General features: G+C 41.1%; 1 protein-coding gene across 1 annotated transcript in view; it reads right to left on the bottom strand.

Moving 5' to 3' along the window:
- The window catches only part of TTBK2 (tau tubulin kinase 2), a 109,062-nt gene that overhangs the window by 68,991 nt on the left and 26,243 nt on the right, over positions 1–13,828 (bottom strand). The window contains 1 exon segment of the mRNA XM_054161527.1: positions 1,183–1,342. Coding sequence (XP_054017502.1) covers positions 1,183–1,251 — 69 coding nt within the window. The 5' untranslated portion in view covers positions 1,252–1,342.

A 13,828-nucleotide genomic window follows, 5' to 3' on the forward strand; every position in this document is an offset into this window, starting at 1 on the left:
GTGAGAAAATAAACCTGAATAAAACAGGACTACTTTTGCATATATCACATAACTGAGTAGTTTAGTGAATAGGGATATAGTATGCTGTATAATCTGTCTATAATGCTATTTTGTTCTATTTTATCTGATTCAAGACTATGCTTTCATTTTTTACTTCACTGCAGTACTGAGATGCAATATAAGAAGCTGTTTTATAAATACACTCCAAACACAGCCATTTAGGTTCTGTTTACACCAAAGGAAATGTAAAGGTTTCCCACACAAAGCTAGTAGCAGCTTCCTGCATTTATAAATATAAGGCACAAGACAGTTGAAATTATTTTCTCCGCATGAAGTGAACGAGGAATCTGTTTCTTCTATGCTCAGCCTCCTCATTTTAAACAAAATATTGAAATAGAGGAGCAATAAAAGCAAAGGCGGTGCAAGAAATAGCGATTCAATACCCATTCGCAGCCTACTGAACAAAGTTACTCAAGGTGATCTACTATGAATTGGTGCTTCTTTTCCTCCCATTTTTTGGGGGGTTTGTTGTTTGCTTTTTAAATTCTCAGAAAAATCCATGAGTAAACAAATTCTATATTGATTGGAGAAGGAACTATGAGAACTCAGACTGGTTTTCCCAGCAAAAATACTTTCAAACCAATACTACTCTCCTCTAGAGATAAATCAAGGATACGAACACCAAAAGGGAACAGAGTTATTTATGGCAAAGCCAATACTGGTGTACAATCACATGGATGTAAAATCAACCAGGAATAAATCTGTGCTACAATATATAACAAATAAAAATAACTTCTAAGTGGAATAGCAGTAAGGTCCTGAGACAGCTTCCTATAAGAAGTAACAGATCTCACAATCTGACTAGTTTCAAGAGGGTGCTTGACTGATTTCTAAAGGATTTAATATGCTAACAAGATTCTTCCAGATGTGCTCTGAGCAGGCACAAAGTCAGGATTTAGAAGTTTTCCTAGGCCCTCACCAGAAAAAAAAGCCACCTTAAATACATATTACTTCTTTTTAAAGTAGGGTATGAGAAGCAAATGAATTTAAAGTCCTTTCATCACTTAAGTATTAAGCAAAATACATCTCACAATAATTGTGTAAAATATTTCAAAGCACAAACTGTTGTTTTTTAAAAATATGCTTCCATAGAGAAAAAGAACTGTAGGAAGGCATACTCACCACCTTCCATCTTTCTTTGACCAAGATTCCCACACTGAGGATATCAGGCTGCTCCCCTCCGCCACTCATTGCAACCTCCTGAGGCGATGGAGCTGCTATGCAAAGTCTATGTCAGCAGAAACCATCCAGATCCCAGGAGCGGCTTCCATTTAACCAGTGACTGCAGAAACAGAGCAGAACATGGGATCTCAGTGACTAACAGAACAACATGAAATAAGACAAAAAATTGTGTTTATTACCTAGCACCCTAACTAAATGTTGGGTCCCTTAAGTGACCTGGTCCCTTAAGTGACCTGTGTTCTTGGAGTTCTAGTGAAACAATTTCCAGTACAGAAAGAAATTCAAGTGTATTCTTCCTTATATTTTTAACCTGCTCTCTCTCAAACCTCCATGCCCAATCCCAAAACAGTACTAATGAATATATACATTTTCAGAGTTATATTCTGCAGGCAGCTTCAACTTGCTGTGAGTCATAAGTACATTTAATTTTAATAACAACAGCACCTTTAAAGGTCTAATAATTTACTAAGTAACTGGTTAAGTAATTAATAGATATAAATAATAAGCATAAAGCAATATTCCAAAAATGACAAAATCAAGAACAGATATGTAGACTGGAACTGTTAATGTAACTTATTGCACTGCAAACAGAGTATTCCACATTTCACACTGGGTTTCAGATAGCTAGAACTATTTATGATTAAATATGTCTAAAGTACAATTTTGTTGGTTCAAGTCAGGATATAAATAGCTAAAGGGAAGAAAAAATAATAACTCTGTGAGTTTATTTTTTTTATTGTCTGGCTTCAGATGACCATCTCTAAATGGGATTTTGTAAAGCCATAATGGCTCCCACCAACAATTAGCACAACCACTTAAAAGCTTAATTCAGCTGTTTGAAGCTTTTCTAGAACTGTGCCTACTTGTCACACTGGTGTAATTACACAAATGTAACTCTCTGTACAAACTCTCTTATCCAATGATAGGACTCTTCAAAAGTGTATTTGATTTATTTCTATCATGTACAAAACAACATAAACTAAAAGTGAAAAGTTCTTTTCTCCCTGAATCAACACAGAAATAGTATGTAAAATTGGTACAATTATTCTGATTTGAATTAACAATATGCCCTTCCATGTGAATAAATGCCAAGTTTACTACTAGAGATAAATTATGCTTTTTAAAACCTAATCTGCTGCTTAAAAGGCCTGGGTTTTAAGGCAGAGGTTTGTCTGACATGACAGTAACTGCAGGTGGGAGGGGAGGTTCATATTTTTCGTATTTCATTTATGCCCTTCTTGCTTTAATGGTAAATTCTGATATTTAAACCAACTCCAAACAAAACAGACTCCTCTGAAGAAGAATTAATCTGGATTAGTTGAAGATCTAAATTTATTCCAAATTAGAGTGGATTACATCCCTGTAATAATGAGTGCTCATTCAGAATATGTAGCCTGAATTGGTTTAATTCAAATAAATGAAGGGAAACCAAATTAAGATAGCATACTCTGAGTAGCAGCATCCACTCTGCAATTTAATCAAGGAGAACTAAACCAATTTAAATTCTACTGGTGCTGGTAAATTCTCCCTGCAGAGAAGGTCAAAATTCTAAAGAGAAGCCTAGTCATTTATGTGAACACCCTCACCATTACTAACCACTGACCGTAATTACTGGCCTTTCTAACACAATTATCCTAACACAGTCAGGAACTAGGTAAGTCAAAGAGAAAATGAAAAGGCACTAGTGAAAGAAAAAAAGGTCTACTACTTGCTTACAACATGTACAGTGATTTTTCCATTTGCTTCCTTTCTCACCACTACCCCCTTATATCAAAGTAGGTGGTAGTCTTCGCTAAGTTATATGTCTACTCCCAAACCAAGACTTCAAAGGGTTGGTTCTTTTTCTGACACCCATTTAAAAAAAAAAAAAAGGGAAAAAAAGTAATGATGAAGCATTCATGTCACAGGAGCAAAAGCTAAAAGTGGCATGTATGATTTTTGCTAAAGCTTTCGAATATGAGCAAAATTCATCACCTGTAGGAAAAGCAGACGCTTCATCACAGCGAAGATGTGACAGTCAGAAGTGGGTTTAGAGGTTTTTGTTTATGCTGCTATCAGCCTAGACCTGACACTTGATTTAATAATTTTTTTTTTAAATCCATTTTAAATTACAATTAATAGTCACAGCTCTGACAAACATTTCTGAGAGCTATTCATTCATGGATTCCTGAGCACACTAAGAGAGGATCAGTAACTGGTACGGAATGCAGTGGTACAACACATATATGCACAGATCCGTCCTATATTTTAAGAACTATCATAGAAGTACCATGTTAGTATACATAACATCTGCATGGCCAGGGTAACAAATCTTCATTTATACACAATTCCTCAGTCCTATTCCAATACACTAATTCCTTGTTAAATTTCTTGTCATCCTGTATGCCTTAGAAAGCAGTAAAAATCATCAGTCACCAGTATTCAAAGCAGCAAAACCCCAAGACACATTAAACTGTTTTGCATGGGAGCTAAATGTTCTCTCCTGAATCCCTGAAGTCAAGGCCCCAGGCACCTCCTGAACTGCAAGCACTATTTTACTTCCAAAATGCAAGTTTTACAAAGATGTTGAGATTGATTTGAAGAATTCAGCTTTCTTTGAGATTCAAAATAAAGTAGTGGTCACAAACATCAAGGTCAGAAAGCTTGAAATCAGCATGAACCTCTACCTGATCAGGCCATAACTTCACCCCCTTCAGTGTGCTAAGAGCACACACTAATTTGTAAGAGTTCAAGAGTCCTGTCTGCCCTGGTAACTTACCAGTTCATCTCTTCTTTCATAATAAGCCTGGCTTGCTTTGCTTCAAGGTTTAATTTGTCTAATTTTAATTTCTTAACACAGGATCATGTTACAGTTTTGAAAAATCAAATTCCATTCCTAGTAATTTCATTTCATTTCATCATCTAAACATATGTTTTAATCTCCTCTAAATTAATAAATTAAGCTTTAGACTTTTCTTCCTATCCCATGGGCCTTGGATGTGGTCCTTCCTTGAAAATCCTCTTTCTCTGCATTCTTCTTGTGGTATGGGCAATGAGATAAAGTCAGACACCAACACTGAATTACACTCAATCATACCAATGCAAGAGAATACAGACAAAGGATGAAATTTTATCCCTTTATGATAGCAAATTTATTTCCCTAATTCAAGTCTGAAGCTGTTTTATGCTTTCCTAAATTACAACTCTATCAGATGCTTATAAAAATCTCCATGCTTACATTCAGGCACTGCTGCAAGAATATGGATTCTTTAAGGTCTTTATTCATTAATCTGATCTAGACCAGCTGTCATTGCTCTGATGTGTTCTCTAACAACCTTTACTGCAGTGGATAAGTATATTTATATTTGTTACATAGAATACATAGAATACATAGAATACATAGAATAAACCAGGTTGGAAGAGACCTTCAAGATCATCGCGTCCAACCCATCAACCAATCCAACTCCACCCAAGCAACTAACCCACAGCACCAAGTACCCCGTCAAGTCTTCTCCTAAAAATCTCCAGTGATGGTGACTCCACCACCTCCCCAGGCAGCCCATTCCAATGTGCAATCACTCTTTCTGTATAGAACTTTTTTCTAACATCCAGCCTGTATCTCCCCTGGCGCAGCCTGAGACTGTGTCCTCTTGTTCTGGTACTGCTTGCCTGGGAGAAGAGACCAACATCCGTCTGTCTACAACCTCCCTTCAGGTAGTTGTAGAGAGTAATAAGGTCACCCCTCAGTCTCCTCTTCTCCAGGCTAAGCAACCCCAGCTCCCTCAGCCTCTCCTCGTAGGGCTTGTGTTCCAAACCCCTCACCAGCTTTGTTGCCCTTCTCTGGTCACGCTCCAGCAAGTCAACCTCCTTCCTAAACTGAGGGGCCCAGAACTGGACACAGTACTCAAGGTGCGGCCTAACCAGTGCAGTGTACAGGGGCAGAATGACCTCCCTGCTCCTGCTGGCCACACTGTTCCTGATGCAGGCCAGGATGCCATTGGCCCTCTTAGCTGCCTGGGCACACTGCAGGCTCATGTTCAGTCTACCGTCGACCAGCACCCCCAGGTCCCTCTCAGCCTGACTGCTCTCCAGCCACTCTGACCCCAGCCTGTAGCTCTGCATGGGGTTGCTGTGGCCAATGTGCAGAACCCGGCACTTGGATGTGTTAAATCTCATGCCATTGGACTCTGCCCATCTGCCCAGCCTGTCGAGGTCCCAATAACAGAAAATGCATCTTCTGGTAGGTGCAATTTAGGTTACATACACCTTTGCCAAATGCACATGGGAGAAGCCCCAGGCATTACTGGAGAGGATTCTATTTGAAGGACTTGTGCATAGATGTAGATATGCATTATTTGGAGATGGTCCTCAGAACAAAATTTACATTGGAAGTTCTGTGAATTTTGAAGGAATTTAATTCAGGTTGTTTCTACAACCTAAACTGTAGACATTCTAAATTCTAATTCTGAACTTTACAGATGAATAAAAGTTTCAGAGCAGTACACACAGTGCCGTTTGTATTACTGAAATACAGCAACATGTTGCTTTCAGCATAGCCACTTAACAGCCTTCAATGCTGTTAAACAATTTAAGAAAGTTCCAGCATTTCTCATTCCCACTGAAGGAGTAGTTCATGACTTACAGTTAAGGTGAAAGCCTTCCCTTACCAATTCAACAGATACATAGAATACATAGAATAAACCAGGTTGGAAGAGACCTTCAAGATCATCGCATCCAACCCATCAACCAATCCAACACCACCCAAACAACTAACCCATGGCACCAAGCACCCCATCAAGTCTTCTCCTGAAAACCTCCAGTGATGGCAACTCCATGATTCCTTTAGTAGTGCAGCTTTACAGACAGCATTTTCTGCACAACAATCACTTCTTTATAATTCTTCTACAACCATTTTAATTGCACTATACTTCATAAAATTCTATGTTTGTTAACTCATCAGTTTTCTTACCAGAACATTTTTTCAGATCAGAGGAAATGTGTAAATTAACAGAATTAACAATTGCCTTAAAGGCAATTAGCTCTCTGTCAAATTTATTTACAAGTGACAGGACATGAAATAGCTGGGACAACACAATGAATGCAGCCATTGTTTCATGGTCTTTGTCTGGCAACTCAAGAGTATAACAAAAGGACAGGTAAAGGAGAGTAAGTGCTTACATTCAGAATATAATACTGGACAAACAGCATCCATTATCTTAAAATCTTCTATCCATTTAACTGCTTTTAACTACATATCACCCCTGCCAAAGGACTTCTTCAATCTACCCCAACCCAGTATACTAAAAGATGACACACTATTAGTAAACAACAGCAGGAAACTTCCAGCAAAACACAAGCCAATTTTGTAAAAGCTGATTCCAGCTCAGCAAACAAAGACAACGGTGTTATGTAACTTGTATATGTGTGTGTGTGTAATTTCTTTAGAAATGGCCCTAAACTGAAGTCAATCTCTGCTCACCAAGCCTTTGTAGCTGTTTAAATCCAGATCTAAGGCAGAGAAAGTAGCACAAATAGTTCTGGCTGAATGGAGGTACTGCACATTTCTGGATAAAGCAAGTAAGGACAGAAAATTACATCTGTCCTGCAGAAAGGAAATAATGTATGCACTGTTGTCTCCTCTATGGAATAATACCAACCTTTTACTATTAGGAACTCTCTGTGCTTATTAGATGATACATCCACCTTCAGTTCATTTAAGAAACTCGTAAATTAACTGTGATCTACTTTTGAACAGGAGAACTTAATGGAACAAAGACAAGTTAATAAGTCAACATAAAGACAAAATCAGGGAATGTTCATCACATTTATGGTAAAGTCCACTTGTTTCAGCTAAGAAGCATATTCAAACTGTAACTTTTAAGGGCAGAAATATTCTAAACACCCAAACAGCAATCTATCCTACACTCAGACCCTGACTATTTTCTAAGTACATTCACTAGAAGAAGCTGGGGTCCTGAAAATCATCATTCATTACGTCAATGAGAAAACTAAATTTAAGACCTCGACCTAAATTTCCAACTGTACTGGTTGTGAAGAAGATCTTTATAGAAACTCAGCACATAACCAATGCCATTTTAGGTTCTCCTGTCTCAAGCTCTTGGGTGCCAAAATACTCATCACCACTTGCAGATTCCAGGTGTGAAAAGCTCCCAACTGTCTTGTGTGCTGCAGCCAAGAGTCTAGATATCCTTCTGGCAACTTCTGCACTTAGAGCTATGTTGTTATTACAAAAGTGGTAATATTTTCTCAGTTTGAAGACAGAGTTTAAAATATAATGTTTAGCTTCAAGTTAACAGCCTTGTTTTAAACCCACATATTTCAAGCTAACACACCACTTCCAGTTTGCAAAAGAATTCGGCACCAAAATGTTAGAAACCCCCTAAGAAGTAAGAGGAGATTTATGGGAGGACTCTATAATCTTTTACTAAACCAAATGACACAGGTGGCAAAACCCTACACGTTCCAGGCACACAAACCCCTCTTCAAGTCCAAAATAGAATGAGCAACTTAAATTGACCTTGAAAGCAACACCACTGAAGTAAACTTCATTATGTTTCTTACATCAACTGAGATAAAAGGTACTGCATACTGCACAGCTCCTGCGAGAAACTCAGCACATAATTCATTACCCACCAAAAATCAGAACGTTTAGGCCAGGGAGAACAAATCATAAAATAAAAACTCAATCACTGAATCCATGTTATTTTTGCCATGGTATTTTTCATCTGAGTGAACTAATTTCCCAATTTTACAAAGACTTATGTGAGAACAAGAGAAAGAATGGAAATTAGCCGGGGGGGATAGGGGAAGTCTGGGCTACTGTGGTGCTTTCAACTCAAAACCAGTTTTTGAACTACAACCTCAGGTGCAGAGCCTTTGACACTAATGTGGAAACCTAACCCTCGGAGAGGTTAACTTCGTTCTAAAGAACACTGCATTATTCTCAATTTTTTTCCACAAGTCAGAGTGAATTCCAAATCAAAGAGGTTTGTGAAGCCTTATTAAGTATGCCAAAATGTAGTGTGGCCAGCAGGAGCAGGGAAGTCATTGTGCCCCTGTACTCTGCATTGGTTAGGCCACACCTTGAGTACTGTGTCCAGTTCTGGGCCCCTCAGTTTAGGAATGATATCGAGACACTTGAGGACAGGTTGAAGGAGTTGGGGCTGTTCAGTCTGGAGAAGAGAAGGCTCTAAGGTGACCTAATTGTGGCCTTCCAGTATCTGAAGGGGGCCTACAAGAAGGCTGGGAAGGGACCTCTCAGGATATCAGGTAGTGATAGGACTAGGGGGAATGGAATGAAGCTGGAGGTGGGGAGACTCTGGCTGGATGTGAGGAAGAAGTTCTTCATCATGAGAGTGGTGAAGCCCTGGAATGGGTTGTCCAGGGAAGTGGTTGAGGCCGTGTCCCTGGAGGTGTTTAAGAGCAGGCTGGACGAGGCTCTGGCCAGCCTGATCTAGTGTGGGGTGTCCCTGCCCATGGCAGGGGCGTTGGAACTGGATGATCCTTGTGGTCCCTTCCAACCCTGACTGACACTATGTGTCCAGAGAAGGGCAACAAGGCTGGGGAGAGGCCTTGAGCACAAGCCCTATGAGGAGAGGCTGAGAGAGCTGGGATTATTTAGCCTGGGGAAGAGAAGGCTCAAGGGAGACCTCATTGCTCTTTACAACTACCTGAAAGGTGGTTGTAGCCAGGAAGGGGTTGGTCTCTTCTCCCGGGCAACCAGCACCAGAACAAGAGGACACAGTCTCAAGCTGCACCAGGGGAAGTTTAGGCTCAAGGTGAGGAGAAAGTTCTTCACTGAGCGAGTCGTTCACCATTGGGATGTGCTGCCCAGGGAGGTGGTGGAGTCACCGTCCCTGGAGGCGCTCAAGAGGGGATTGGACGTGGCACTTGGTGCCATGGTCTGGTCATGAGGTCTGTGGTTACAGGTTGGACTCAATGATCTTTGAGGTCTCTTCCAACCTTGGTGATACTGTGAAAATTAATTTTAAGACCTTAAAAGCGTCATTTGTTTAAGGGGGGGAAAAAAGAGTCTGTCTTAGATTAACTGCTGTAACTGTGGCAGCATTTACAAACCTAAATGTAAGTAGAAGCAGGGTTTTCACCATTAAACGAATTTACCTGTCATAAAAGTAATCTTCAAAGAAACTAGTTCTCTGATCACTTAAAGAGAAAAAAAAAATTCTGAACATGGAAATGGAAAGTTAGTTCTGAAGTTACCCAAATTATACAGCATTACAGTAACTATTTTTCAAGATCTTTGTAAAATGTTCCTTGCAGAAAACGTAAGTGATAGCGAAGTACAGTTTTGAATCCTGATAGGTTGAAGTGAAACCATTAAGATCTTTTAAATAGTGACAGTAATAAAATACCAAACTACTTGCAGTCTGGATTTATCAGCAAAATACAAATCTGCTTTCATTTTTTTAAAATTGTTGCAATAATCTGTTATCTTCTTAGGATACATTTAGAGTATTAATAGAGGCACCATCAATGTCACTAACTTATATACCAAGGAATAACATTAAATAATGCTTTAAGACATTCTAAACTATTGCCCTTTCCACTAGTACTACCTATTTCTATTACTTCATCAATCAGTTTTCTCAGTAAGGAAAAACACTGATGCCTACCCCAGGCATACAGCACACAGCTACAGAAGGCAAGAAGGCAAAGAATACACTGCTGTGAAGAATTACAGTATCACAGTATCACTAAGGTTGGAAGAGACGTCGAGGATCATCGATTCCAACCTGTCACCACAGACCTCATGACTACACCATGGCACCAAGTGCCACATCCAATCCCCTCCTGAACACCTCCAGGGATGGTGACTCCACCACCTCCCTGGGCAGCACATTCCAATGACGAACGACTCTCTCAGTGAAGAACTTTCTCCTCACCTTGAGCCTAAACTTTCCCTGGTGCAGCTTGAGACTGTGTCCTCTTGTTCTGGTGCTGGTTGCCTGGGAGAAGAGACCAACCCTTTCCTGGCTACAACCACCCTTCAGGTAGTTGTAGAGAGCAGTAAGGTCTCCCCTGAGCATCTTCCTCTCCAGGCTAAATAATCCCAGCTCCCTCAGCCTCTGCTCATAGGGCTTGTGCTCAAGGCCTCTCACCAGCCTATGCAACTTTTTGCAGTAAACACACAGTGATTTATAGAGAAGAGATGCTGCTAAGGACAGCAAAAACTATTCAAGGGCCTCTGTGCAACTAACTGCTAATAACTTCTGAATGTTTAACCCAATCAAGTAGAGTTTGGGGTAAACTCTAAATATAAATGGGAATAACATTTAGCTTTTTTGAAAATAGAAAGTAACCAGCTGAAGAACTTGGGTGAGATAACCAGATAGCTGACACACAAATAGCAAAATGCTAGCTGCACTGATAGAGTTCAAACGATCGACAAGGCAGCCAGGCACAGGCAGCAGCCCAGCTGGCAGCCCACAAGACTACACTCCCTGTTCTGTGTCCACGCTGCGGCACCATGCATGATACGATCTGGACCTCACTAACAAAAGCTAAGAATTCCCTTGGTATAGCAGTTGATAAAACACATCACAAAACCATGATGAACAAGGCCTGACAGTTTGCCAAGATCAGGAGAAAAAGAGAGCAATGATCTTTTATAATCCTTAATGTCTAATCTCTCAGCATTCTTATCTGAAGGGCACGTATCTAATTCTGCAGCAGTATTGTGATAAAGAGAGGGCACTGGCCGTGCACACGTAGGTATTCCATCTCCTTAAATACCTGAAGACAGTCACTTTCCTTTTTGCCAGTGTGTGAAATGAGGTCAGTGACTACTACACCAAGATGACTCTAAAAGAGCCTAGATGACAAGGAGATGGATTTTGAGCAAGTCCACAAAGTGCAGGAAGTCTGCCAAACTCTCACGGGCTTGCACCTCCTCAATAAGGGGAATGCACAGCCAGCCTGCCACACAATGCAGCAACCCCTGAAAGCGTTAAGGAGGGAAGACACACCACCGTATTATAGTTTATGCAGACAATACCTCAATATATTCAAGGAGGACTGTACTTTCCAGCAGGTCAGCAGCACTAGAAATATCATGCAAAATAAGTAGACCAAAAACCACAGAGACCCATAGAAACCCTGTGCTGACCCATATGCCAAGACCATCTCAGTACTAGCAGCAGGTAGGAGACAGCCATGTTAAGTGAACCCTTATGAACTGCCAATTGACATCAGAAGTGGGAAATTACTTGGTGCTGAGGGAAGGTGGCACTTAGGCAGCTAAAATAAACCTACATGTGGCCGTTTGACGCTGTGCCTTTGAGAAAGGGGCACACTGGCTAAATGTTTGTAAAATATTTTGGTATTCTAAACGAATTTCATTGGTAGGATTGTGGGAGGAGAGATTGGACCCAGGGGAGTTGGGAACTTTCTCTCAGTCTTCCTTCCTTCGCTGTCCCTTTCGGCTGGATCTGCTTCTGGGATTCTGGCCAACTAAGATAAGATACTAACTCCCTGTGCAAGGCCTTTATTCTTTTCCTGCCCTGTTAACTGTCCTCGTCTCTTCTTCTACCTCTTTTGGGGGAGAAGGGAGGTAGGGGGTTGAAGGGGGCACAGGGGGAAGCCCCCTCTGTGGGGGGTCTGGTTTCTGGTTGAGTTCATTTGCTGTATATTCCTGTATATATTGTAAAATACCTGTATTTGTTGTGTTACATAGAATCTGTTTCCTTGTAAAATATAATCTCATTTCTCCGACTGGGTTTAGCCGTGGTCTCTTTCTCAGTGGGGGAGGGAAAGCAGAGCCTTTCCTTTCAAACCACCACACACTTTTTTTTATTGGCTCACCAACGTGGGGCCAGGTAATTAAGTAATTAAGTTGATTTATTGCTTGTCTCAGCCGGAGAAACAAAATGAAGGTGCTCTGGGTTTTAGAACGTTTATTCTTCTCGGTCTGTGGCATGTTGGTCTACCGGTACTGCATCGGGTTGATGTTAGACCAGATAGGTAAATATTTAATGCGTAAAATCTATTTGTGGTTTATGCATAGGATCCAGCTGTTGTATAAACACTGTTTGGGCTTTTTTCGGCTCACTAATTACGGCAATAGAACGTCTTCCACTCTGCCGATCGAGATAAGGGAGTTTAACACTTCAGGAGGTCAAAGAGTAACTTTAAGTGCTGGCTGGGATCTTAAGGTGATTTATTTGACAGGTGTAATCCTGCTGTTGCTGATAATTATTGTGTGTCTGCTGTGGGCTCTATATATAGAGAAAAAGGTTTCTCGACCATGCTTTGTGATTAAGCAAAAATCTAGGAAGCGTAGGCGTTCCTCTAAATCTGCCCCAGAGTCCTCGAGTGACGAGGAAGGGGCTGCGTCAGTTAGAAAAATAGCAAAACCTATTGGCAAAGCAGCCTTAAATGCTCCACTCTATGACTTTGGCAAGCAGCCAGGGGTGGCTCCCATTCCCAAGATGGCGACCGGTAGTGAGGCAAGGTCATTTCCGTCCGCCATGACAGGACCGGAAGGGGCCCCCACGGCGGCTGGTTTAGATCAGGACCTGTCAGCTTCTATCAGGATGGCTGTAAATTCAAACACAGCTCCAGTTAAACAAGTAGCAGTCTTAAAGACCAGAGGTGGAAAGGCCAAAGCTGATCCAGGAGCTAGTGGAGCTAATGGAGGAGAAGAGCAGGAGACCGATCCCGGTGAGGGAACCTCTACTAGACAGAATGATCCTGGTGAGGGAACCTCTACTAGGAAAGTGCCTGCTGAAGATGAGGAGAAGATTTGTCTTAGAGATATAGCTGAGTTATTGAGATCATCACAGGATGGAGATGCAGCTAAGACAGCAGCTGGCAGTGGCGCTTTTCAGCTTAAAGAGGTCCTTAGGAGAGTGACAGCAGGATTATGGGGACAAAAGGTTCAGGAAGATGTGATAGATGGAGAGCAAGATGACATCACCGAATGCTCGTCACCGAGGGAGGAGATTCGCAATGTCCGCAAAGATTACCTCAGAGCAGATAAGGAACCCATCCTATCTTGGCTTGCTAGGTGTTATGATACAGGTGCTCCAGCTCTAATAGTTGGAGACAAGTCAGCAGCTCAGCTAGGAACTCTCTCAAAGGATAATGGAATAGACAGACATCTAGCCAGGATTCTCGGTAAGGTTAATCTGTGGATACGCCTTTTAATGGCGGTTTCCCTGAGATACCCTTCCCGAGATGATCTTCCATGGAATCCTAAGCCCTGGACTACCATAGATGAGGGAATTAAGCGTCTGAGGGAGTTTGCCATTAGAGAGATACTCTATGGTGACCATGATACTCTGAATCCTGATGACATTCCTGTGGCAGCTGGTCTTGCTAAAAAGCTCATCAAGCTTGCTCCTTCCAATTATGCAAACATTCTGGCAAGTAGAATTGTGGCAAGAAATTATGGTGGAGATCCTCCTACGGTTGGCCAATTCACTGATCAACTAAGACAATTGGATGATAGTATGACACGTGTTTCTTTGGTTTCAGCCATTAAAGCTCTGTCTAGTGAGATAAAGGATTGCATGAGAGAGCTGAAGGATGAAATCAAAGATTCCATATGCCAATTGGCACAAAGAGA

The sequence above is a fragment of the Dryobates pubescens genome, chromosome 5, assembly GCF_014839835.1.
Source record: "Dryobates pubescens isolate bDryPub1 chromosome 5, bDryPub1.pri, whole genome shotgun sequence".
Lineage (NCBI taxonomy): Eukaryota > Metazoa > Chordata > Aves > Piciformes > Picidae > Dryobates > Dryobates pubescens.